Source organism: Herpailurus yagouaroundi, unplaced genomic scaffold, assembly GCF_014898765.1.
Source record: "Herpailurus yagouaroundi ecotype Mexico unplaced genomic scaffold, PumYag 220, whole genome shotgun sequence".
Taxonomy (NCBI): Eukaryota; Metazoa; Chordata; class Mammalia; order Carnivora; family Felidae; genus Herpailurus; species Herpailurus yagouaroundi.
In genome coordinates, this window is record NW_024412451.1 from 2,908,050 (window position 1) to 2,932,959 (window position 24,910).

Consider the following 24,910-nt stretch of genomic DNA (forward strand, 5'->3'; position numbering starts at 1 on the left):
GCGGGGGTGGAGGCGGGGCGGCCCCTCCGGCCGGCCCGGCCCCGGCCTCCCCCGCGTAGGACGCCAGGAGGTTGGCCGCGGCGGCGGCGGCGGGGTTGGCACCGGCGGCCACGGCGGCCAGGACCCCGGAGGCTGCGGCCGAGTTGAGGCCCAGGCCGAGGGAGTTGGTGTTGTAGCCGTAACTGGCCAGCGTGTTTAGCGCCGTGCTGATGGCCAGCAGGTCGGTGCCTGAGAAGGCGGGCAGGGCGGCCGGAAAGGCGCCCACGCCCGCCAGCCCCGCGGGGCCCAGCAGGCCGGAGGCGGCGGCGGCCGAGGCGGCGGCGGCGGCGGGCAGCACATCAGCGGGGCTGGCGTACGGTGAGCCGGTGGGGTTGGAGTTGGCCACGGGGCCAGCCACGTTGGCGTAGCTGATGTTGAGGCAGCTGCTGCTCTGGGGGTCTTCCTGTACCTTCTGTACGATGGCGCTCACGGCCTTGTGCACCTGCTCCGGTTCGCCGCTGACTGTCACCACGCGCTCCTGAAGGTTGATGCCCTCTGGCTTCTGGGACAGCTGCACCCAGGCACCCGACTGTTCCATCACGGCTTTCACTGTCGCTCCCCCCTTGCCGATGATCAGGCCCGCGGTGCTGTTGGGGACGATCAGCTTGGCCTGCGTGTGGAGGGAGAGGGAGGGTCTTTAGGACGGTGGGTGGAGACTGAACAGAAAATCAGTCTGGGGCTGGCCGTCTTAAGTCTTTCTCGCCCCCTGCTCCCAAGTGCCCCAAACCAGGCCCGGTGTGCCCCTTGAAATGCACCCCAGGGTCCTATGGGTTGTTACAAAGTGAAATGCTTCCATCTAGGTTGGTTAAAAAAATAAATAAATAAAAAGAGCCAATACTCCAAGTCCCCTCAGTAGGCGCTCAGCCACCCTGTCCCATGCCTCTGGGGCCCCTGGGACCTCTCTTCCATCCCGCACCTTAAAGGCCTAATGGCTGACCCAGTGGGCCCCCTCCAGGACGCTGTTCCCCACTCACATTGGTGCCCTAGCCTTCTAGCTCATTGAACACTCTGACTCCCAGCCCCAGAAAAGGACTCATCAAATCTCATTTTACAGATGAGCCACTTGAGGCCTAAGAGACCAAGGGACTTGCCCCAAGGTAACCCAGATAGCAAAGGAGCTGAAATCCAGACTCACGGATTCCTGCTCCATGGTGTTTCCTGCCCTATGTCAAGGTCGCCTCCCTTAACCTCTTTTTGTTATCAGCCAAATTGTTGTCCCCACCATTCACATGATCCCCAGTGCCTCGGAATAGGGCTGTATTTGGAGAGAGGGTCTTTTATTTTTGATTTTTTTTAATGTTTATTTTTGAGAGAGAGAGCGGGGTGGGGGTGGGGGTGGGGTTAGAGAGAGAAGGAGACACAGAATCTGAAGCAGGTTCAAGGCTCTGAGCCGTCAGCACACAGCCCTGACGCAGGGCTGGAACTCACAAACTGTGAGATCATGACCTGAGCCGAATTCCGACCTCAACCTACTGAGCCACCCAGGTGCCCCTGGAGACAGAGTCTTTCAGGAAGCAACTAAGGTTAAGTGAGGCTACCGGGGTGGGTCCTGATTCAATAGGACTGGCGTCCTTAGAAGAAGAGGGGATTAGGACACAGGCACGCACAGCACAGAGGGAAGACCGCACGAGAACACACAGAGAGAGGACGACCGCCGGCAGGCCAAGGAGAGAAGCCTCCGAAGAAACCAACACTGCCCCAGATCGCAGACTTCCAGTCTCAGGAACTGGGAGCGAATGAATTTCTTCTGTTGCTTAAGCCACCCGGTGGCGCTTTGTCAGGGCAGCCCTAGCAGTCTAATACCGTTGTCCTAGGTGTAGAATGAAGATAACAAGACCTTACACCGGCGAAGGCAGGGAGAAAATCAATCGCTTAAATAACAGTGGTCCCCTACTGGGGTGCAGAGCAGCCGGTCCTTTGCCGCTGCAAATCCGATCAGTCTGAATTCCAGCGGAGAGATTTCAATGCCCAAATTCTCCTTTCACATATCCGAGAGCATTTCCACACCTAAATTCCTCTTTCTCAGTCTTCCCCGTGTCCTGTCAGACCTGTGGGTTCCACCCCCTGACGCTGTCACCCTTGTGTCTCCTCTCTGCCCCTGAGCCAGCCCCTGGGGGGTGTTTGGGACATTTGTGGGAGCGGTTTTGGTTGTCATGGTGACTGGAAGCAGATACAGACATTCAGTGGGCAGGGCCTTGGGTATTTGCACCCCAGAATGTGAGAGTCAGTTCTTCACAAGGATGAACCGTCCAGGTCCCCGTGGCTTTTATTTTTATTACAATTTTTTAAAAATGTTTATTTATTTTTGTGTGTGAGAGAGAGAGAGAGACAGAGCATGAGGAGGGAAGGGGCACAGAGAGACCGGGACAGAGAATCCGAAGCAGGCTCCAGGCTCTGAGCCATCAGCACAGAGCCCGATGCGGGGCCCAAACTCACAAACTGTGAGATCATGACCTGAGCCGAAGTCGGATGCTTACTTGACTGAGCCACTCAGGTGACCCCTATATGGATATCAAATGCCTCCCTGGACATTCATCTCGGTAAAAAGTCTGTTTATAAATCTCAGAGCCCAAACCTGAGCCCCATGATCCATGTAAGTACCTAATTTTGTTTCCCCCCGATGGTTTTAAGATCTACTGAAATTTCCAGTGATGCAACCAATCAGTAAATGAAGGGAAGATCGTACCTTGTTTTGTTTTGAATTTCACCAAGAGTCATTCGTCATTTAAAAATAAAACATGACAACAGTAGTAACGCCACATATATTATTTACGTCTCCGATGCTACACCCTGGATCCCTGTGTTTGTCACTGTCTCTTTCGCTCAGGCTGTGTGAGGTGTGGGCAGGTGACTATTTCATTACTTCTACTGGGGTCCTGGCTGAACATTTACATGTTAAAATCCATCTCATTTTACAACAAATCGCCTTCCTTTCATTTCTTATGTAAAAAAGTCTTATGGGATAAAGAAAACGTACATCCGTACAATGGAATATTCTTTGGCAATCAACTTAAATGGACCAAGTACTGATCCAGGCTACAACATGGATGAACCTAGAAAACACGCTGTGTGAAACGAAGCCAGACACAAAAGGCCACATATTGTACGATTCCATTTATATGGATGTTCAGAGCAGGGAAATCTATAGAGACAGAAAGTAGATTAGTGGTGGCTTAGGCCTGGAGTGGGGGTGGTGGTGCTGCTGAGCTGTGGGGATTGAGGAGTGATAGCTAAGGGGATCAAGATTTCTTTTTGAGCAAATGAAATGTTCTAGAATTGACTGTGGGCACGGATGCACAATTCTGCATACACTAAAAACTTCGAACTGCGCACTCTACACGGGTGAATTGTACAGATGCGAATGAATATCTCAATGCAACTGTTAAAAATATTACAGATTTAGATATGTAATATATCGACATTATATGCATTTTCTCATGTGCCGCAATGAGTGTGTGTATGTGTGTGTATGTAATTTCAGAGTTAAGTGGGGTGGGAAAAATATTTGCAGGAGAAAGAGGGCGTGGGCTTTGACAAAACTGAGAACCACTGCTCTGTGGGATCTGACTTCAACTCTTCCCTCGCTCCCTCTTGCTGACCCCTGCGCAGGCTACTAGACTCCCTGCTGTTCCTCCAACTTGCAAGCTTGGTCCAGACTCAGGGCCTTTGCACCTGCTGTTCCCTTACTTAGGATGTTCCTTCCCAGAAAAGAAGACTCACCTCTCTCATCATTCAGGTTTTTGCACAAATGCACCTCTTTGGAGGGACCTTACCACCCCAATTATCAAGGCTTGTTTATTTTGCTTATTTTATGTCCCCATACAAACACCTCCAGACTTGTATCCAACTGCTAACCTCACATCGCTAGTATCATGTAGAATGGACACCTCAGACTTAGAAGTCCGAAGTGAAACTCTTCATCTTCTCAAATGTGTTTCTACCATGGTCTTCCCCATGTCGGTATGTGGAAACTGCACTCTTTCGCTTCTCAGGTTCAAGACTTAGGAGTCTTGTCTTTCTCTCCCACTCAACACCCAATCAGCAATCCTGTTGCCTCTGCCTTCAAAATACATAGTAGATGAGGTGTCTGGCTGGCTCAGTCTGTAGACAGTGAGTCTTGATCTCAGGGTTGCAATTTTGAGCCGCTCATTGGGTGTGGAGATTACTTTAAAAAATATATTACATACTATAGTGTATATGGTATATATATACACACACTATATATATTTATATATAAATATATAGCATATATTTATATATAGTATATATTTATATATACTACATAATATATAAATATATAGTCTTATATATATTAGACTATATTTATAAGTATATAGTCTATATAATATATAGACTAAAATATATAGTCTAATATATATTAGGCTATTCTAGATTAAAAGAGAGTAATGAGGCATAACAACCCAATGCAATGCATGAATATTCTTGGATAGAAAAATACTTTATAGGGGTGCCTGGGTGGCTCAGTCGGTTAAGCGTCCAACTTCAGCTCAGGTCATGATCTCTCGATTCATGGGTTCGAGCTCCGCATCGGGCCCTGTGCTGACAGCTCAGAGCCTGGAGCCTGCTTCATATTCTGTGTCTCCCTCTCTCTGCCCCTCCTGCTGGCGCTCTCTCTCTCTCTCTCTCTCTCTCTCTCTCTCTTTCAAAAACAAACCTTAAAAAAATTGTTTTTTAAGAAAAATACTTTATAGATATAAAAGATATTTGGGGACAATGTGAATATGAACTTTTTATTAACTTAAAGTATGGAATTGGTGTTAGCTTTTGTAGGTGTGATAATAGTAACATAACAATATAGGACACTCCCTTAGTCTTGGGAGACGCATGCTGAAGAATGTAGGGGTGTCATGAGGTTTATACTTATTCTCAAGTGGATCAGCAAAAATAAAGAAGCAACCCAACAAACACACAAATAAAACCAACCAGTGTGTGTGTGTGTGTGTGTGTGTGTGTGTGTGTGTGTGTGTGTGAAGAGGTAAAGCAGATGTTAACAACTGGTGAATGTAAGTGCAGTGTGTAGAGAGTTCACTGTGTTACTTTGAAACATTTTCAAAATAAAAAGGAGAAAAAAATGCCCCAGTGCTCTTTCCTCCTCTTTTCTGCTTTATTTTTCTTCATAGCACTTTTCACTCTCTGCTTATTTTATTCATTTTCTGGTTTTTGGTGCCCCCAAGAAAGAATGTAAGATCCACAAGGGTAGAGATTTTTGTCTGGATTGTTGACTACTGGGTTCTTGGGGCCTCGGGGAATGCCTGGTACGCATACAGCAAAAAGTGTGTGGATGGATGGATGGATGGATGGATGGAAGAAGGAACAATAATGTGTCCACAGGACCAAGCAGGAATGGAACTGGATGGAGGAGGCCAGGTGTAGCTCACCTGGTGGTGGTGGTGGTGGTGTGTGTGTGTGTGTGTGTGTGTGTGTAGGCAGGGAGGGAGAAAACTCAGCCTGATATGAGTTTTCTAGATTAATTGTAAATTCTGATTTGTAGAATGGGAAGCACCCCAGTTTTTATATATTGGTGATCTCGGGTTCAAAATCCTGGCTCTACCACTAATGCTGGGCAAGGGACATACCCTCTTTGAGACTCCGTTTTCTCGTCTGTAAAATGGGGCTATTCATTCCTCCTCCACAGAATTTTTGTGAGGCCTGAGATCATTCATGGGATGATGAGCTTGAGTAAGGAACTACTGCCCCTTAGTTATGTTTCTGCTTGGCTCTTATGGGCATATCATCATCCGTTTCTTCAAACCAGCAGCATTTTCTGAGCACCTGCTATGTGCTAAGTTAGGTGCCATGTTAGGCATCCAGTTAATATGTGCTCATAGTAGCTACTCAGGAAATGGTTGTTACCCCCATGGGCAGACCTGGATTTACATCTCACATCTGTGGTACAGTCACTTTAAAAATGGTCTAACAGTTCTTCAAAAAGTTAAACATATCATCTGACCCAATTCCATTCATATGTATATACCCCAAAGAACGGAAAACTATGCCCACACATGTTCCTAGCAGCATTATTCATGATAGCTGAAAAGTAGAAACAACCCAAAGGACTATCAACTGATAGACAAACAAAATGTGGTCTCTCCATCGAGTGAAGTATTATTTGGCCATAAAAAACAAGAAAGTTTTGGTCTATGTTACAATACGGATTAATCTTTTAAAAAAATTTTTTTAAATATTTATTTATTTTTGAGACAGAGAGAGACAGAGCATGAACAGGGGAGGGTCAGAGAGAGAGGGAGACACAGAATCGGAAGCAGGCTCCAGGCTCCGAGCTGTCAGCACAGAGCCCCACGCGGGGCTCGAACTCACAGACCGTGAGATCATGACCTGAGCCGAAGTCGGACGCTTAACCGACTGAGCCACCCAGGCGCCCCTACAATACGGATTAATCTTGAAAACATGAGGCTACGGGAAAGAAGCCAGACACCAAAGGCCACACATTATATCATTCAATTTATATAAAACATCCAGAATAGGCAAATCCATAGACACCAAAAGTAGGTTAGTGGTTGGAAGGGACAGGGAGTGGGGCTAGGGAATGGCTGTGACTGCCAAGGGGTATGAGTTTTCTTTTTGGAGTGGTGAAGATGTTTTGGAATTACATTAGGTCATCGACGCACAGCTTTGTGAGTATACTGAACAACCAATAAATTGTATACGTTAAGATGGTGAACTTTACAGCATGCGAATTATATCTCAACACAGCCGTTATTAAAAAAAATATATATCATCAGAAAAATGTCAGACAAGTCAAGCAGATAGAACAGAATGCACAAAACCAGACCTAAGAGTAAAGAGGTATTTAGTATGATACAGCACTTCAGAGGGCAAAAGGATGACGTAATTGTTCACCAAAACATGGCAAGAGCAAATGCCTTCACCTCTCTGTGCCTCAGTTTCCTTATCTCCAGCACCGACACAACCACAGCTACTCCGTATGACTATTGGGAATATTCAGTGATGGGAATGCCTGCCACATGGGAAGCCCTCAGAAAATGGTAGCTGTCTTCATGATAGGGTCAGGTGGTAGAACCATAGCATCTTAGAGAGATCGCAAGGTGCAGTTTCATAGACTCCTGGAGTGCCAGGATGTTAGAACAGTAGAGTTTTAGAATAATGTATGTCTAGAATCTTGAAATCACAGAGCCATAGAACTGTAGGAGTTTTAGGGCCAGAAAGACCTGAGAGACCATCTGTCTCCATGATTTGCAAGTCTGTGGAAATTTTCAAATAGTAATAATGATAATAATACTGATGATGATGATGATGATGATGATGATGATAGCAGAAGCTAACAGTGCTTCCATAGGCCAGACACTTCTGTAAACACTTCTGTATAGTAATTTACTTAATTTCTATAACCATCCTACAAGAATAGGTTAGGTACTATTATCACATTTTATGGATTGGAAAACAGAGGCAAGAGAGGTTAAATAACTTGCTCAAGGTCACACAGATAGTAAGTAATAGAGCCAGGATCTGATCCCAGTCCCGAATCTGTGTTCAGCGTCCCAAGTCTTCACCCCAGAAATTCTGATTCAGTGGCTCTGGGCTGGGACCCAGGAATCTGCATTCTGTGCTACCTAGAGGATAAGATATCAGCCAGGGCTGAGAACCACTGGTGTAGTCCAGAGGTGGCAAACTGATGGTCCTCGGGCCATAGGCAGCCCACAGCCACATAGTTGTTTTGTTTTGTTTTTAAGTAGGCTCCATGCCCAGTGTGGAGCCCAGTGTGGGGCTTGAACTCAACAACCCTGAGATCGAGAATTGAGCTGAGATCAAGAGTCAAGATGCTTAACCGACTGAGCCACCCAGGTGCCCCATACATAGTGTTTTTAAGACTGAGCCAACCTTTAAAAATCAGTCGATTTCAAATATTTCTGGCTTCTTTTGAAAAATGTGGAAGATGTGGCCACACTTTGTCTACATTCCCAAAAGGCAAGAATTAAGTGGAGCTGAGTAGCAGCTGCCCCGTTTAGGGCATTATATCTCTCTGATGAGGCCAGAGTCCTCAATTCTTTATGTTCCCTTGCTGAATCTTGGAGGCATTTCAATTTATAATCCCTGATTTGGCCCAGCTTCCACACTGTAAAGAAAGGAAACTGAGGCTTACAGAAGGGAAAGGGACCCAGAGTAACACAGCAAGTCCAATGTAGAAAGAGAGTAGACCCATCTCCCGACCTAAAAATCCCATAATAACAGCAGCTAACATTTTTTGAGAACTTTCTATGTATTAGGCATACATGCTATGTGCTTTTTTAAAAACCAGGGAACACTAATCACTGCCCTTCAGTAGGTACCCTAGTGAATCTCATTTTGCAGATGAGAAAATTTGAGGCATGGAGAAATCAAGTCACTTGTTCAAGGTCGCACAGGTAAGAAGTACATTGTCAGAGTAAGATTCAACTCAACATCTGACTCCAGAGCCTGAGCCTTCAGTCTCAACTCTTTCATTCTTTGAAGCCCCCCAGTAATAAGTAAGGGGAGGAAAAATCCTGGTTCTATAACCTTTCGATTCCACTACCTCTGAATTCCTGTGGATTAGGGGGTGGGGTGGAAGGATCAGGCGCAGATGGTGCTGACCCCATTTCTCTGCAACATGTGCAAACTCTTCGTGAACTTGGAGCCCTTTGAGGCCGCCACCAAGGCAGAGGGAAGAGGCAATATCCTTGCGACCCTGTAAACTGTGTGTAAACTGTGGCCTGCCCGTTGGAAGGGAATCGGGAGAGACCGGGCAGAGACGCTTCAGCACCAAGGACAGCAGCCGCGCTCCAAACCCCCAAGCCCGAAGTCTTTTTTGGGAACGATCCGCTAGGCAGCATTCTTCCAGGGTTTTCCGCCCACCGTTTTCCCAGGAGCTTGGGGGAACTCAGGTCCGTGGTTTCTCCCATCTCAGGACAACAAGAATTCCCAAGAATTCCAGATTCCTTTACCGAGGGTCTGTCTCTTGTCTTTGCTTCTAGGCAGACGTTAAGGAACCCTCACAAGTGGCCTGTCTTCCTGCCAGGGACTCTCTCCCCTTTGCCTCGTCTGCGCAAGTATATGGGAGCGGGGAAAGGGAGAGAAAAGCAGGAGTGCGCGCAGTTCCCTTCCCCTCCGCCTCCTACCCATTCGGGGCCACGCTTCCAGGGCCCCTGCCGCAAGCCCACCTGCCCGGTGAGCGCCGTGGTCATGGCAACCAGAGAGGCTGGGAGAGTGATTGGTCCCCTCGCTGCCACGCCCCTACGCCACCGCTTCCCAGTAACTGAGGCAACCAAGAGGAACGGCCCTCCTCCTTTCATCCCTCCTAGAGAGCGCTGTGTAGAAGAGGGACGTGCCTTCTCTCTCGCTAGCGAAATACCACTTCTCCAAAATGGTGGCTACTCTCATACAAGAATTCATGGAGAGAGGGAGTATGAAGTCATTTCTAAACTCTTCTGGATGAGGATGGGCTGTCACTGAAGCCACTTCCGGTGAGAACAGGAAGTGGGAGGCAGGTTGCTCTGGGAGACAATAAGATGAGGTGGAAGGAAAGAGAGGGTCTAGAGAATCCCAGGAAGGAGGGATAAGTTGGAGGGGGGGGGGCTGTCTGGGCCAAATTCTCCCAAACTTTCACTCTCTCTCTGAATCAAGCCCACTCCAAGAGATTTGGAGTCCCTAGGCTGATTCCCTAATAATAGGACTAACTAACTACTACCATGCATTTGATTGACAAACCTCTTATCGGCGTTACCCCATTAAACTTCCACAGTAACCCAGTGGTATGGGAGAAGTGTCTTCTCCGAACCTCACCGGTTTTACAGAAACCCAGCCTTTGCCCCTGCTGACCTGCTTGGCTCTGTCGGGGTTCATCGTGGTTTGGGGTTGAAGGATGTTGACCACCTCAGGCTTGGTCATTGCTTGTGGGATTTCTCGGACCTTCTCAGCAATAAAGCTGTGCACAGCATTCAAGGCCTCTGCTGTGCCCTGTACCAGGCATACTCGCTCTGTGGTTCCTGTTGAGCAAGGGAGAGAGAGGGCACACTCATCAGACAGGAATAGGAAAATTCCTGGGAGACAGGTCCCACTTAATGGAAAGAGAAAACCTAGGTCCAGAAAGTGAACCTGACTGGGCCCAGATCACATGGCAAGTAAGCCTGGGGAAGCTGGCATCCAGGGTTCTCAGGCCATGATGGGTAGCTGGAAAAGTGAGTGGAATGCCTGTTTCGTAATCTGTACTTCGTGTCCCTCCCCCAAAACAACCCCAGGGGGATGGAAGGATGATGCTTAAGTGCTTTGCGATGCCCACAGCAGCCCTGGGCAGGGGAGACAGGGCTCAGCTGCCTCTTCCCAGTCCTTGCCGGCTCCCGGTTGCTCTGGCAACCATTCACTCCCTCCCTCCAACCACCACCCCCCCCCCAGAAGCGGAGAGAGCTCAGGCCTGCAACGGTTGCCACAGTAACTGGAACCCCCTTATCGGTCTGGCTGGCCGGGTCCTCAGCCCACCCCCAGGGGGACGAGGGACGAAGCCCCGTTGCCGTGGCAACCCCTGAAAGCCTGCAGCGAAGGCCTCTGGGCTTTTGGAGAGGATGGGGAAGGGCTGGGGGATGGGGGAGGCAGAAGAGAGGCCTGAGTGCCTGCTTGGACCCACCAGATGGAGGGCTGAAGGGTGGGGGAGGGCAAGGGTGTGGACAGGGGAGAGAGGAGGCAACTTGTGGAAGGGCAGGAACTCAGGGATGGAGAAAGGAGGGTGGGGTGGATGCCTTTGCTGGAGATCGCCTAGATATTGGCTGTGGTTCTAATCTAGGCATGCTTATTGAGTGTGCGTGTGCGTGTGCGTGTGTGTGTGTGTATCAGAGGTGGGGAGGCAGCTAGGAGAAGAGAAGCCAACTCTGGGTGGTGTTGGGATATATGTGTGTGGGACAGAGACTCTGGGTGATACTCTAACCAGTGTGAATATATCTGTTAGGCTGTTTGAGTGAGTGGTGTGTGTGTGTGTGTGTGTGTGCACGCACGCATACATGCATGTGTATACTTGGGCAGGACTGGCTAAATTACCTTTATCTGTGTATGTGTGTAAGAGAAAGAGTGGGAGAGACAGCGTGACATAGTGAATCCAGTAAAGATATGTGCACTGTTATGCAGGGGAAAGACTTGGATGTCACTGTGAAGTTCAAGGGTATGTATACTATTGGTGAGAACCGGGCTGGTAGAACATGAGAGTTTGAGACACAGAAACAAAGAATCTCATGAAGCAGCATTGAGGCTGTGTGACGAGTGTGTATCACTTTGAGACTGGATGTCAGTGGGAGTGTTGGCAAGAAAGAGACAACCTCTAGGTGTTCAAAGGCTAGGGGCATCTGGGTGGCTCAGCTCATGATCTCAAGGCCCGTGGGTTCGAGCCCCGCACCGGGCTCTGTGCTGACAGCTCAGAGCCTGGAGCCTGCTTCGGATTCTGTGTCTCCCTCTCTCTCTGCCCCTCCCCACTTGTGTGTCTTTCTCTCTCTCTTTCAAAAATAAATACAACCTTTTTTAAAAAAGGCTATTTGTATGACTTGTGTGTGGTGTGTGTGTGTATGTGCACGAGCCTTCGTACGGGAGACAGACAGATGGGACTATGACCGGTGTGTACGTGAATGTGTATACGAGAGCGAGAAAGAGGGAGAGTGCCAGGCAGACTCAAGTGTCAGTATGTGAGACTGGAGAGGACTGATCTGTCTGAGTATGTGTTTTGGTGTAGACATTACAACTGGGCAAAGGTGACTCTACAATGACTGGTCCGTGTGACAATTGTATGAGTGCCCGGGGGAGCCAGGCATGTTTCGTGTGTGGAACCGGTATCTGTCTCTCTCCCGGGGTGGGACTCTGCCGGCAGGACCATTAGCTCGCTGGGTTTGTAGGTCTTGAGTGTGTGCCGGGCTTCGTGTGCCCGGGCGTCTGGGACATCGGGGGGTGAGTGTCTGGTGTCCTGTGGGCGTTCTAGTGCAGCACGATGGTGTTTCCACTCTGACCCCTCCCTTGCCATGTCTCAGCCTGGCATCTGGCTGTCTCTCCATGCATCTGGGTATCACTGTCTTGGGTCACTTGTGTACTTGACATCCCCCATATCCTTTGGGCCACCGTTACTCACTTTTATTCCCCCCAACCCCAGAACAATGGATTGGTCTGAGCCAAGGGTGAGTCAGCGTGCAGGCTGCCTCCGTCTGGGTATAAATAGGAAAGGGTGTGGGTCAGGGTGGGAACTGGGGGGAGGGGGGCGGGGTGGCCCTAGGGACAGCCTGGCTAAAGTGGCTCCTCTCTCCATTTCTGCGTGGCTCCCTTCCAGCTCAGGAGTCTGTGACTTCCCGCCGTTTGTCGTTCTTAACTGGGGTCCGCAAGGGCTTTGTGGGGGAAGGGGTTCGGTTAACCCCTGAAAGAGCGTCCAGTAATGACAGCTGGTGCTTACAAAATACCAAGTATTAGGCACCGATCTGAGCACTCGGTATATATTCGGTATATATTAAAGGATGAGGTAGGCAGCACGATGATTCTTGATTTACTGCTAAGGATACTGAGGCACAGAGAAGGTTTGGGATTTGTCCAAGTTCACTCAGCCAGTAGTGGAAGTTCAGGGTCTTGAATGCAGGCGTCTGGCTTCAGAGCCTGGGCTTTTAACCACTGAGACACCCTGTGCTAAATATGGAGTGTGTGGAGTGTGTGTGTGTTTGTGTTTGTGTGTGTGTGTGTGTGTGTGTGTGTGTGTGTGTGTGTTGGGGGAAAGGCATAAAATGGTTACATTTTTGCTTTTGTATTTTTCATAGTAAAAAAGAATGTGTATGGATTTACTAAGTACTTAAGATTTTGCACTTTAAGGCAACTATTTTATAAATCAATAATTTTTTTTTAAAGTGTGTGTGTCTGTGCTTTTTTTTCTGGGGACAGAGTTTTGGGCAAATGCTCAAAATCAGAAGGAGTTTAGAATCACTCTAGGGTGTCTGAGTGGATGTACAGAAGTCTGTGTGGCTTTGGGCGGGCACCTGCTTTCTGGGTCTCAGTTTCTCCACATATGATCTGAAGGATGGAGTCTGGGGCTTGGAGTTTCCTGTACCAAGGAGGGGACACCCTTTGTGTTCTGCCCCTCCCCTGGGGTTAAAGGTCAGGTGGGTTTTTGTTTCACGTAGTAAACACAAGTGCAGTCTGTGTGTGTGTGTGTGTGTGTGTGTGTGTGTGTGTGTGTCCATCTGTCTGTGTGATCGTGTGTGAACCCATAAGGCCTAGAGGGCCCTTTGGATGTTACCATTGTCATTTGTCATCTGTTCTGGATGCTTCAGTCACAATGAACCAACTACCCCTCCGGTCTTTGAACATGCCAGTTCATCTTCCTGGAGTGCTCTTCCCTGCTTTTATCTAGCTCACTCTTACTTATTGTCCTGGGCCCCTCCTCCAGGAAGCCCTCCCTGACCTTTCTAGGCTGGGTCAGGTGCCCTGGCTGGGCTGCCACCACCCTCTGGCCTTCCCCGTCTTAGCCCTGACCATGGCTGGGTCATTGAAGGTGTTCCGCCTGTCTTCCCCCCTACGCTGTGAGATCTGTGAGGGAAAGGGCGGGACATCTCAGTCACTGCTGTGTCCTCATCGCTGTCGATACAGTAGGTGTCCAGCAGATGTGGGGTGAATAAATTAATGAAAGGGGGTTAGCCAGGAGCAGAGGGAAATAAGCTGATGGTCTCAAGCAGTAGCATTCTCATTTCTCGTGTTCCTGTGGTTCGTGGGAAGTCCTAGGGGCAGGACTAGGATTAGAGGGCTGTGTCCTGTACCTCTGAGTCAAGAGCCGGCACGTGCCAGGCGATCTAGAAGTTCCATGTCAGGAATGGTGTGTGTGTGTGTGTGTGTGTGTGTGTGTGCGCGCGCGCGCGCTGGCCGCATGTCCTGAGGCTGGGGGGAGTTGCTGGCTCACGCTGCCTGTGTGAATGGTATTTGGCCCAAGAGAGCCAACGACTGTCCCATCCCCTGGGGATCTCAGCTGCCTGGCCTGTGGGCTGTGTCACTGAGATGGGAGGAGATGATGTGTCTCATGTCACACAATGTGATCCAGGAGTAAGGAACCAAGTGTCCTCGGATAAATGCCCCAAGTACAGGTTCTTATCCGTATCTTGTGGGCCTAGGGGGGTGCGGGGGAAACTGGGCCAGGGCAGAAGAGGAAAGCGGCGTGTGTGTGTGTGTGCCTGGTTCCCTGGACTGTTCTCTAAACCTCTTGCCAAAGCTGCTTAGTGAGATGGGAGGCAGGGCGGGTGGAGGAGGGAGGAGGAGGGAGAGACAGAGACAGAGAGAGAGAGAGAGAGAGAGAGGAAGAGAGAATATGAATGTGCCCTGACCCTGGGCTACAGCTCTGGTGTTTGACCTAAAAAATCCAAGGGGATTAAGGATGAACTAGAGCCAGCTCTGGACCAAAGATGCAATTCTGGGGGCCTTCCCTGGATTCCTGGCTGTCGAAGCTCAGGCATTGGTCTTGGGAGGGAGAGATGTGGGGGGTGACAGACGCAGGAGGATTAGAGGGAGTGGAGGGGCCTTGAAAATGTTATGGTTGTGGGAGAGAGAGAGCTGGAAGACAGGCAGAAAAGACGCTGGGTTTGGAGAAAGGAAAGGAAAACCATGAAGGGGGCTGAGACTGAGAAGGAAACCTAAAAGGAGAGACGGGTGGGCAGAGGCAGGGAGAAACGAGGGGCAATCCGGCAGAGTGACCCTGTTGAGGGGTGCTACCGAAGAAATACTGGTTGAGTGCACGACTGGCCGGAGAGAGTTAAGGAGCAAGAGAAAGCAAAACGTGAGAGCACGAGAGGTGGAGGGAAAGGAAAAGTGGGGGAGGGGGGTGCCCCCGAGGGGGGGGGGGGGGGGTCCCAACAGAATCAGGGAGATAGAAGCAAAAAGAAGAGCCAGAGGAGGCGGACAGAGGGCGGATGGGGATGGAGACTCAGGGAACAAGAGACTGGGAAAGTCAGAAACAGAATGAGCAGGACATAGGAAGAATGACACAGAGAAAACCAGCGTGGCCCGGACTGGGCAAGATGGGGTAACAGAGAAATCCACAGGGGGAGAGTGGGGGCAAAGAAGCGGCGGGGGTGTGCAACACGGATGGCTGCCCCCCCACGCCCCAAGGGCCACCCTGACACCTGCCTCCCTGCCCACCCCCCTCCAGCAACTCCAACTGACCCAAAGGGGCAGGTGTGTGGGAAGGGGCACATCTGCGAGCACACCATGCAAATGAGCTCATGAATATGCAGCAGGCCCATTGTCTTGCCCTGCCCCCACCCCCATCTGCTCAGGCCTGGCCCCTGGGGCTGAGAGCAGCTCTGTCCCCTTAGGAGGGGGAGGCCCCCCATCACTCTTACTGCCCCAAGGGCAGCTCTTGCCGCTTATCCAGGACCCAGGTGGGAGGACAGGAGGCCTAGGGCAGAGTCCTGGGCCAGGGCTCACCCGGATAGAAGTCTTTGGACTTAGAGAGCTTGATGGTAGCTCCTGTCTCCTTCTGCAGCTGTACGATGGTCTGCCCGCCCTTGCCAATGATGGAGCCTGCTGCGTAGCTGGGGATCAGCACCTTCAGGAAGTATTCGCCTTCCTCTGCAGGGGCACACGGAGGGGGGGGGGGGAGTGAGGGAGTCAGGGGAAGGGGTCTTCATCTCCGGTATGGTTGTGGGCCCAGGAAACCACAGGCATCCCAGGAACACACAGGGGCCATGATCATGAGAATAGCAGTGGGGAAAATAACACAAATAATGATGTTCGCTCATTCACTCACTCACTCACTCATTCATTCATTCATCCCACAAATAGTTCCCGAGCACCTGTTACCGCCCGCTTGGCACTGTTTTAGCGAAACAGCCCTGAGGGAAGCAGACAAACTCCCTGATTTCGCAAGCAAATGAGGCAAATAAGACCGAAAGAGTTTGGGCGATTCAGCCAAGAGCTCACACAGCTACATTCTTCGAGGGGGGGGGGGGGGGCGCCGACAGACAGTATGTTTTATGTTGGATGGTGGTAAGCACCAAGGAAACAAAAAGGGGCAGGAAAAGGAGATAGGGGTTGTAGGGAGAGCTGCAGGGTTAGATCCAGTAGCCGGGAAAGCCCTCCCCAAGAACGTGGCATTCTCTGTTTAACAGAGAACGTGGCATTCTCTGTTTAACAGACCCTTCTACAGAACCCAGGACATGCTAAACTCTGTTCCAACTACTGTACGCATACCAGTTCTTTGAATTTCCACACTGGTGCCATGAAAGACGTACTTTTTGAAAGCCCATTTTACAGACGAGGAAACAAAGGTAAAATGATGGCCCCACATCACATAGTTAGTAGGTGGCAGTGCTGAGATTTGAACCCAACCTGGCGACCGTTGTGATACGCTGCCTCCAGGCTGTGGAGGTGGGAAGGGAACCATGTGGCTCTCTGGGGCAGCAAGTGCAAAGGCCCTGGGGTGGGATCGTGCCTGAGTTGTCCGAGGGAAAGTGAGGCAGCCGGTGTCGGTGGGGCTGAGGAAGAGACGGGGAGAGCGGAGGGAGAGGAGGGCCGGGAGGGGTGGTGGTAGTGGTGGGCTGTAGAACTTTGTGGACCACGGTGAGGTCTTTGGTTTTTACTCCCAGTGAGATGGGAAGCATGGGAAGGCTCTGAGCAGAGGAGGGATGGGGTCTGACTTAAGTTTCAAGAAGATCCCTCTGATGCTCATGAGGCAGGAGTAATGGCGATCTGACTGGTGGAACCACTGAGGGGTGTGGGGAGGAGGGCTGGACTCCAGAGATGTTCTCAACACTCAATAGGGACCCGGCACTGTGCTTCGCAAGCCTGACCTCAACCATTCCCTACAACTCCCAATGAGATGGGCGTAATGAGCTCCATTTTTACGTAGGTGGAAACCGAGGCACAGAGACAGTGAAGGCACCAGCCTGAGGTCAGCTGCTCAAGGGCACCAAGACAGCCACTGGCTTGAGGGTCCAAGGCAACCCTGCTTCCTTCTTGGCCCTCACTTGCTTAGCACCTTCCGATCCTGCTAGCTAAAACCAACACACTCAAGGACAGTCTCCAAGACCTACAGGTGGTGCCAGTGGCCACTGTGGGACTGTGGCCATGCTTTTTTTATGGACCAATCATCTCGGTCATGTGTAAAGCACTTTGTGAATGCATTCAAGGCACATGCCTAACCTCTCCTACCTTCTGACCAAACTGTTGCCCCTAAGTTCTCATAGGGTGGGAATTCTGGGGACTTCTCAGTATAAGATCCTCTGTGATTTGGCCCTGCATTTCTTTCCAGCATCACGTCCTCATCTTCCACTATGTGCATCAGACCATCAGACATAACTTTGCTGCTCAAACGTTCCCTCCGCCCCCCACCCACCTCAGGGCCTTTGCACATTCATTCACTTTGCTTGGAACTCCCCTTCCACAGCGAATTCCTCTTGTCCTTCAGGCCCTCACTCAAATATTGCTTCTTCTTGGAAGCTTTCCTGGAACCCAGAGGAGGAGTGGATCCCTCCTCCCTGTCTTATGCCTTCAGAGCAATGTATCACAGAAGGTCCATTGTGGGTCATGTCACTGGAGCTCACCCTCGTGTCCCAGGGACTCATGTGGTGCCTGGCACATAGTAGGCATGCAATAAACCCGGGGGAAAGGAAGGGAGGGGCCAGGCCATTCTGCTTCCGAAGCTTAAGGTCTTAAACCATCCTCCAGTGGTTTTTTAATTTTTTTTTCTTTTAACCAAAGGAAACCTATTTTCAATGTCTCACATGAAACTCCAACACACAGAGCAGAAAAGAGAAACTGTTCTGGTAAAAGTGGGGGCAGGGTGGGGGGCTGGGAGCCCTGCCCATCTCTGCTTGATCCCTTAAGACGGAAGGTTCTGAACTCCCCGATGCGTTAAGATGGGGGTATAGGGGCTGGATGTGGCTCTGCAGGCATGGCGAGAGGGTCCAGAATGAAGGGGTTGCCCTGAGCCCAAGGCAATCCTCTTAAACTTGCCTCATCAGACCATTAAACCTATTAGGTAATTAGTCCCCCAGAGTGCCTTCCCATCGATCATCCTGACCGCCCCCCCCTCCTGAATTCGCTTTCTTCTCTGGGCTCACAGAGGTGGCCCCTTGCCTGACGCCGCCCCTAAACCTGCCACAGAGATGGGGGGCCAGCTCTCCACCTCCGGGAGGCTCAGAAAGATGGGGAGGGCGTTCTCGCAACGGTTCCATCCTCTTTTTCCTTCTTTGACTTCATTGCCACTCTTCTCTCCAGCCAGGGGCCTCGTCCTGAACTTCCCTCTTGTTTTTTTTTTTTAAACGTTCATTTATTATTGAGAGACAGAGAGAGACAGAGCACGAGCAGGGGAGGGGCAGAGAGAGAGGAGGAGACACAGAAGCCGAAGCAGGCTCCAGGCTCTGAGCCGTCAGCACAGAGCTCGACGCGGGGCTCGAACTCACAAACCGCGAGATCACGACCTGAGCCCGAAGTCGGACGCTTACCCGACTGAGCCACCCAGGCGCCCCCCCCACCGCCGCCTCCGCAAACTCCCCTCTTAAAGATGGAAGGTATTCATCTGTTCTGAAGAAAACTGATTACCCCCCCACCCCGTTTTCTGTTCCCTCTGTCTCACACTTCCCCAGGAATCTCCCTTTGAAGCCGCAGAAACAGCCCTAGAGTGTGAATTTTGCCACTGACAGGCCACGTGGCCTTGGGCAAGCCGCCTCGCCTCTCCGGGCCTCAGTTTTCTCACTGATAGGATGGGGACATGAGAGCACTACCTCATAGGGCTACGGCAACTCGTTAAATGATAAATCATAAAGCACTTGGGATGGTCTCGGGCACGTAGAGCCCGTGAGAAACGTTAGCTGTCATTACCTCCATCCCGATCGCGAGCGATGCTGATGTCAGGAACACAAGTAGAGTTCTCACAGCGTCTGGCCCAAACGGGGAGATGAGCCCCTAAGGTCTGAGGTTTTTGTTGGGCAACCGGAGGAAGGGGAGACCCCACTTCCTTCATCACGTGCCCCGTAGGGGCTGCCCCAGGCCTTTCTCTGTTTCTTGGAGGAGGAAGGAGCTCTCATTGATGGAAGCCAGCCGGCCCCGCCGGGGGGGGGGGGGCGGCCCCGCCGTGGCCCTTCTCCCACCCAGCATCTCTGACTCCCTCCCTCGACTGCCTTCTCTCCTTCTCCTCCCCTCCCTTCCTCCAACAAATCCTTCCTGGGCACCCACTCTGAGCCAGGCCTCGTTTTAGGTGCTGGTGACACAGCACGGAACAAGACCCACGGTCCATTTCCCTCAAGTCTGCTCCCTTTGAACATTTAAACGCATCTATTTCAAGAGGACATTTGAACATCACTGCTCATAATCAGGGTTTGAAGGCGGGTTACGTCCCACCCACCCCCACGAAGCATATCATAGGCACATACAAGGGTAAAAGGAAAAAAAAAAAAAGTTGGTCCGTGGACCGCCTGAAACCATCTTATGGGTGCTCTGGGCGGGGGTGGGGGGTGGGGTGCCCGTATCAGACCGACCTCAGGCCCGTCTCCTGTGGAGAGTGACCATTGGGACCTCCGGCCTGCAGAAGTCAGGGCAGGAGTCCCCAGTGTGGCCAACAGACCGCTCTGCTCCTCTTCGGAATCTTCTGCACATCCCTCTCATTCGGGGGCACCCCTCCCTCCCATGTGATCCCCGCTCCCCCCCACCCCAGGAAAGAGCCAGGCCGCGATCTCCCGGCCTGCCTTGCAGCCAGGACAGACACGGACCCTCCGCTGAACCTAGAGCCCCCAGACTTCACACGCTCCCACCCAGTCCGAACAACCAAGGCTCTCCCTGTGGAAAAGTTCTTCCTTCTACCGAAGCAGAGTCTGAACCTCCAGACTCTGCACCCACCTACCTCCACCCCCCCTCTTGGCGCTTCCCTTGGGACTCAGGAAGCTCCCTTTAGCCACGATGGGGACCGAGGCAGTCGAGATGCCAACTTCCCCTCTCCCGATGGTTTCCTCCCACTACAATGTCAAGCATTCGCCCCTTGGGAAGGGGCTGTCTTCCTCCTTCTAGTCTCCCCCTAACTTTGGTGCCCACCGTCCTCAGACATGCTTCCGGAGTCTTCCAAAAGGCAAAGAATACCCCTCTCCCCTTCAATAATGTTTACCTGCCCAAGAGATTGGGGGTGCCGTGGCAAGGGTGGCCGTTTTTATTGTCAGAGAGTTGACCCTGAGAGGTGGCTTTCCGTGGAGGGTGGGGGGTGTCGTTAAAAAATAATAAAATAAAGAGGGGGTCATTAATGACAAAGGCAGACCTGAAGGGGTGTAGAGGTGTTTTCAGACACAGCACATCTGGGGAGGGCCGGCTGTCGGGGTGTTGGCGCTCGGGGTACCTGCTCTGGGTGGGGAGGTTGGGGAGGGGACCTCCTTGGGTAGGGTCGGTGTGCCCCACGGAGCTCCGAAGTGGCTGGGGTGTGAGGTTGGTATTGTCGTGGCAGTGTGTGGAGGGGTGTTGTTGGTGAAAGGCAAGCCATGGCAGGGTGCGGGGGGGACAGTGGCGCCCCCCCCAGGAGGGCTGGGACGTCAGGTGTATGAAGAAGTCTCTCTGTGGACGTCGGGGGTGCCCATGCGTGGGAGAAATGCAGTCCAACCAGGGCGTGGCGCGTGCTTCCAAGGGACGAGAGGCCGAAGGGGCGATGCGGGCTCTGGGTGAGAGAAGGGTGGCTGGGTGCGATGTCGTGGAGGCTGCGGCGGCCCTACCCTAATAGCAATAGCAACGCCAGGCCTCCCAACTGCCAGGCCTTTTGCCGAGTGCTTCACGGAGACAATCTCCTTGAACCCACTCCGACAGCCCCGGGAGGGGCGCAGGGGCAGATCTCCGCGGCCCCCACTTTCCAGATGCGGAGACTGAGACCCGGAGGCGTGGGATAACTTGCTTGAGGGTCCCACACCAAGCACGTGGCAGTGAGGCGACGAACCCCCCCCCCCCCGGGGGAAGGTCTCGCTCTTGACCCTTGGTGACATTGTCTTGATGTTACACAGTGAGGGATGCTGGGAGCAAGACACCGCTGCCTTAAGCTAGTCTGGGGTGAGCGCGCGCGCCCGCATGTGGGGGAGAGTGGCTGTTTCTGTACGTATGGGGGTGACAGAGATGGGAATACAGTCAGCAGTCTGCTATTCTAGTGGCACTTTAAGGGTCCCATCTGGGGGCGCCTGGGTGGCTCAGTCGGTTAAGCGGCCGACGTCGGCTCAGGTCGTGATCTTGCGGTTAGCGGGTTCGAGCCCCACCTCGGGCTCTGTGCTGACAGCTCAGAGCCTGGAGCCTGCTTCGGAGTCTATCTCTCTCTCTCTCTGCCCCTACCCCACTCCTGCTCCGTTTCTATCTCTCTCTCTCTCTCTCTCAAAAAATAAAATAAAATAAACATTAAAAAAAAGTAAATAAAGAGTCCCATCTGCACCGGGGGGGGAGGGGGGAGTGGGAGGCAGGTGACACTCTTTGTTATTGTCCCACCAGACTGCAGTCACTCGTGTCTCTGATGGGTTCCCCCTGGAGTTCCCATTCAACCTCTTCACCCAAGTCCTCCTGTGCTTGGACAGCCTGTCCCCCTCCCAGTGGGCTCTGTCAGTCACAGGGCACAGGCACCAATGGTAACAGCCGCTACCCCTCCTAGGAGCCCCCAAGAATGGGCCGGCTGGCGCTGCGGGCAGGAGCTCAATCTGGCCCCCCCCCCCCCCCCCTCTGCCCCGACTTGCTGTGACACCCCAGAAAACTCCCTCACCCCTCTGAGCCTCGGCTTCCTCGCCTGAAAACGGGGTTCACTCTCGTGTCTAGCCACAGAACGGAGCCCGTCTCCCGGGTTCAAACCCCAACTCTGCCTCTTGTTAGCTGACCGACCTCGGGCACATTACTTAACCTCTCTGTGCCTCGGTTTGTCATCTGTGAGAAGGGTAACATAACAGAATTATAAGGATTAATGATCGGGTCCGTGCCGAGCATTTTCCATAATACTTCCTGGCGCACTGCAGACCATAGATGTTAGCCATTATTATAATGCATTATTAATTATTACATTACAGAGTGTTGGGAGAATTACATGAAATGCTGCCTCTGAAGCGGCAAGCAATGATAATGGTCGTCGTTATTACTATTATCGGTGCGGTTATTGGGATCTCCGCACTTGCCAGATGGTGACCCTGAGGCTCAGAAGGGACGTGAGGGTGACCCAGCATGCCCCGCGCCCCCCCCCCCCGCCGCCCCCCGTCGGGACAGTATTATTGCAAGAAGCCCTCAACGTTGAGATGGAAGTCCCGCATCCTTGCCCAACGCTGCCCCCGGAGCGTCAACGGAGGACCGTCCCTCTGCAGCTCCGGGCCTCAGTTTCCCCGCGGGTCCACGGGAGGGGAGGTGGCAGAGTCTGGAGGAGAGGGTCCCTAAGGGCTCCTCCCAGTCTCCCCGCTGCTGAGGGAGGCCGGGTGCACGGTGGTTAAGCACGCGGGCTTTGGAGCCAGGCAGCCCAGCGCTGGATAGATCCCAGCGCCACCAACTCCTGAGCTGTGTGACTTGGGGCAAGTGGCTTCGTTTCGCCGAGCCTGTTTTCCTCTTGTGAAAAAGCAGCTCCGGTGGTCTCCCCCAGAGGGCTGTAGTGGGAAATTAACCCATATCTCAGAGCCCGACTGGCAGTAGGTGCCGAGTACTTGGGCCTGACCGTCCTTGGCACAGCCTCACCACCGTTAGGCAGCTTTGGAGGACCTCAGTCCCTTCCAAAGAAGGACGAGACCCCTTTCCTCAAGCAGGGGCAGGGCTGGGCTGCCAGGTCGGGCTCTCCCCGGGACTGGGAATGGCCCGCGGCAGGAAGGAGGGAAGGAAGTTGGCTGGGACACATTCATGCGTGTGCTGGGGGGTGGGGGGCAGGAAGAAGGACAGGAAATTCCCTCTCACCCCTCCCCCAACTTCCCTTTCCTTCGATTTCTGCCGGACACCCCCCCACACAGGCAGCCAGGGGGTCCCCGATTCCTGTCCCACCGCGACAGGAGTGGGAGGGGGGCTGGAGTGGGAGGAAAGAGAGTGGAGGGGAGGAGGCGGGAGGCCCCCACCCCACCCACCGGGTGGAGGGGGGTGGGGAGTGCACTCTGCCCCGGGCCATCCCTCTCCCGTCCGGAGGAAAAGGCCAGAGGAAGCAGATTTTGGCCAAGGTGACCGCGGGGAGGGGCTTGGCTGCTCTGGGGTCTCCCTCCATCCAGGGAGCTAATAGGCTGGCCTCTGGGGTCTCCGAGACTCCCCACCTCCTTCCCGAGTCCCTGGCCACAGAGTCGCACCCCTAGAGTTAGCAGCTTGTCTTTTATTCTCTGGTACACCTACCTCCTCGGGTCACACACACAGTGAGGGGCCCTCCCGTCTGTCCTCCACGCACACACCTTCTGTGTTGTCAAACACTCAGGCATCACACACACACACACACACACACACACACACAATCCCTTGTCTCTCTCTCACACACAGATCACTCTCACATTCCTGGTGTTACACACTCAACCATTTCACACAAACACCCGCCCTTTGTGACAGCTACATACACACACACACACACACGCACACACGCGCACATACCCCTTCCCTTTCCATAGCCCTTGGGTGTCATCTATACACGTTCCCTGTTCCCTGTCACACAGGCACCCATCCTTCCCTCCCCTTGTTACACACCCTCGTGCAGTTCACCCACGGAGCCCCAACCTCTCCCGTCATACGCCCACCTTCCCTTGTCGCACACGCCCCCTCTGATGTCACCGTTGCACACCTCCATGTGTCACACCCAGCCCCAGCCTCTTTGGAGTCACGCCCACACCCTTTTCTTGTCACATACCCTCACCAGCTTCTCCTGGTCCCACCCCACCCCAGACACGCCTGTGTCACACACACGGAACTGCCTTCCTGGATCCACACGGCCTCTCGTGGCTCACACCCAAAGCTGGCCCATTCAGCTTCCCCCACACGCCCCCTTGCATGTCACACACACCCTCTCACTCATGTGTCACAAGGCCACAGCCCCCTCCAGGGTGACAGGCACACACTTTCCCTTGCCACACTTACCCCTCTGAGAGCCTCAGACACAGAGCCCAGCCCCTCATCTCACCCTGCCTCTTACACACAAACACACACACACCTGTCCCAGCCACACGTTCTCCCACCTGGGTTTACACACCCACCCATTCCCCCATTTCACCCAACACACCCACCCAGCTTGTCCCCACGCACGATCCCGCCCATGGCCCACTCATGCCTCCCTCTGGGACAACCCTTGCTCAGGACATCCCCAGGGAGGGAGGCTGGGAAGCTCCGGGTCCACAGGCCTCCTCTACTCCTTCCCCTCCCCCCTGCCAGGACACGCCAGCCCGGGAACACCCCTGCCCCGAAAGGGTCACATCACACACCCCTCAAGGACACAGAGACACCCGCCCGGAGAGACCCACGCCCCCCATCCTTTGCGCCCCCCAAGGGCCCCTACCCCCCCCCTCCCCCCCCCACCCCTTTTCATCGCAGACAAAGCTCTCAGCCCGGGGCAGCGGCGAGAGGGGGAGGGGGTCCGGCCCCCTCCCCAACGCCCCTCTCAGCTCCCGGGGCTAGGGAGGGGCGCCCTTCCCCTCCCCAGAGCCCTTGCACCTGCCACGGAGGGGGGAGGAGGATGGAGAAAGACGAGGCCCCCGGCCCGCTCCCCCACACCGAGCCGCAACCCTTTCTCACCTCCCGTGTTGCTGCGCTTGGTGCAGACCACCTCGGGGGGCGTTTCGAGGGGCCTCTTGCGGGAATCCGGGGCCTCGGGCTCCATGGGGGGGGCCTGGGGCGGCGGCTGCTGCTGCTGCGGCGGCTGCGGCGGCGGCGGCGGCGGCTGCTGTGGCGGCGGCGACGGCTGCTGGGGAGGCTTGGGTTGCTG

General features: G+C 53.0%; 1 protein-coding gene across 1 annotated transcript in view; it reads right to left on the reverse strand.

The window, feature by feature from the left end:
• The window catches only part of NOVA2 (NOVA alternative splicing regulator 2), a 25,932-nt gene extending 1,061 nt beyond the window's left edge, over positions 1-24,871 (reverse strand). The window contains exons 1-4 of the mRNA XM_040457925.1: positions 24,721-24,871; positions 15,478-15,621; positions 9,877-10,043; positions 3-649 (exon numbers count right to left, since the gene is read on the reverse strand). Coding sequence (XP_040313859.1) covers positions 3-649; positions 9,877-10,043; positions 15,478-15,621; positions 24,721-24,805 — 1,043 coding nt within the window. The 5' untranslated portion in view covers positions 24,806-24,871. The remainder of the gene's footprint in view (positions 1-2; positions 650-9,876; positions 10,044-15,477; positions 15,622-24,720) is intronic.
• Between the last annotated feature and the right edge of the window lie 39 nt (positions 24,872-24,910).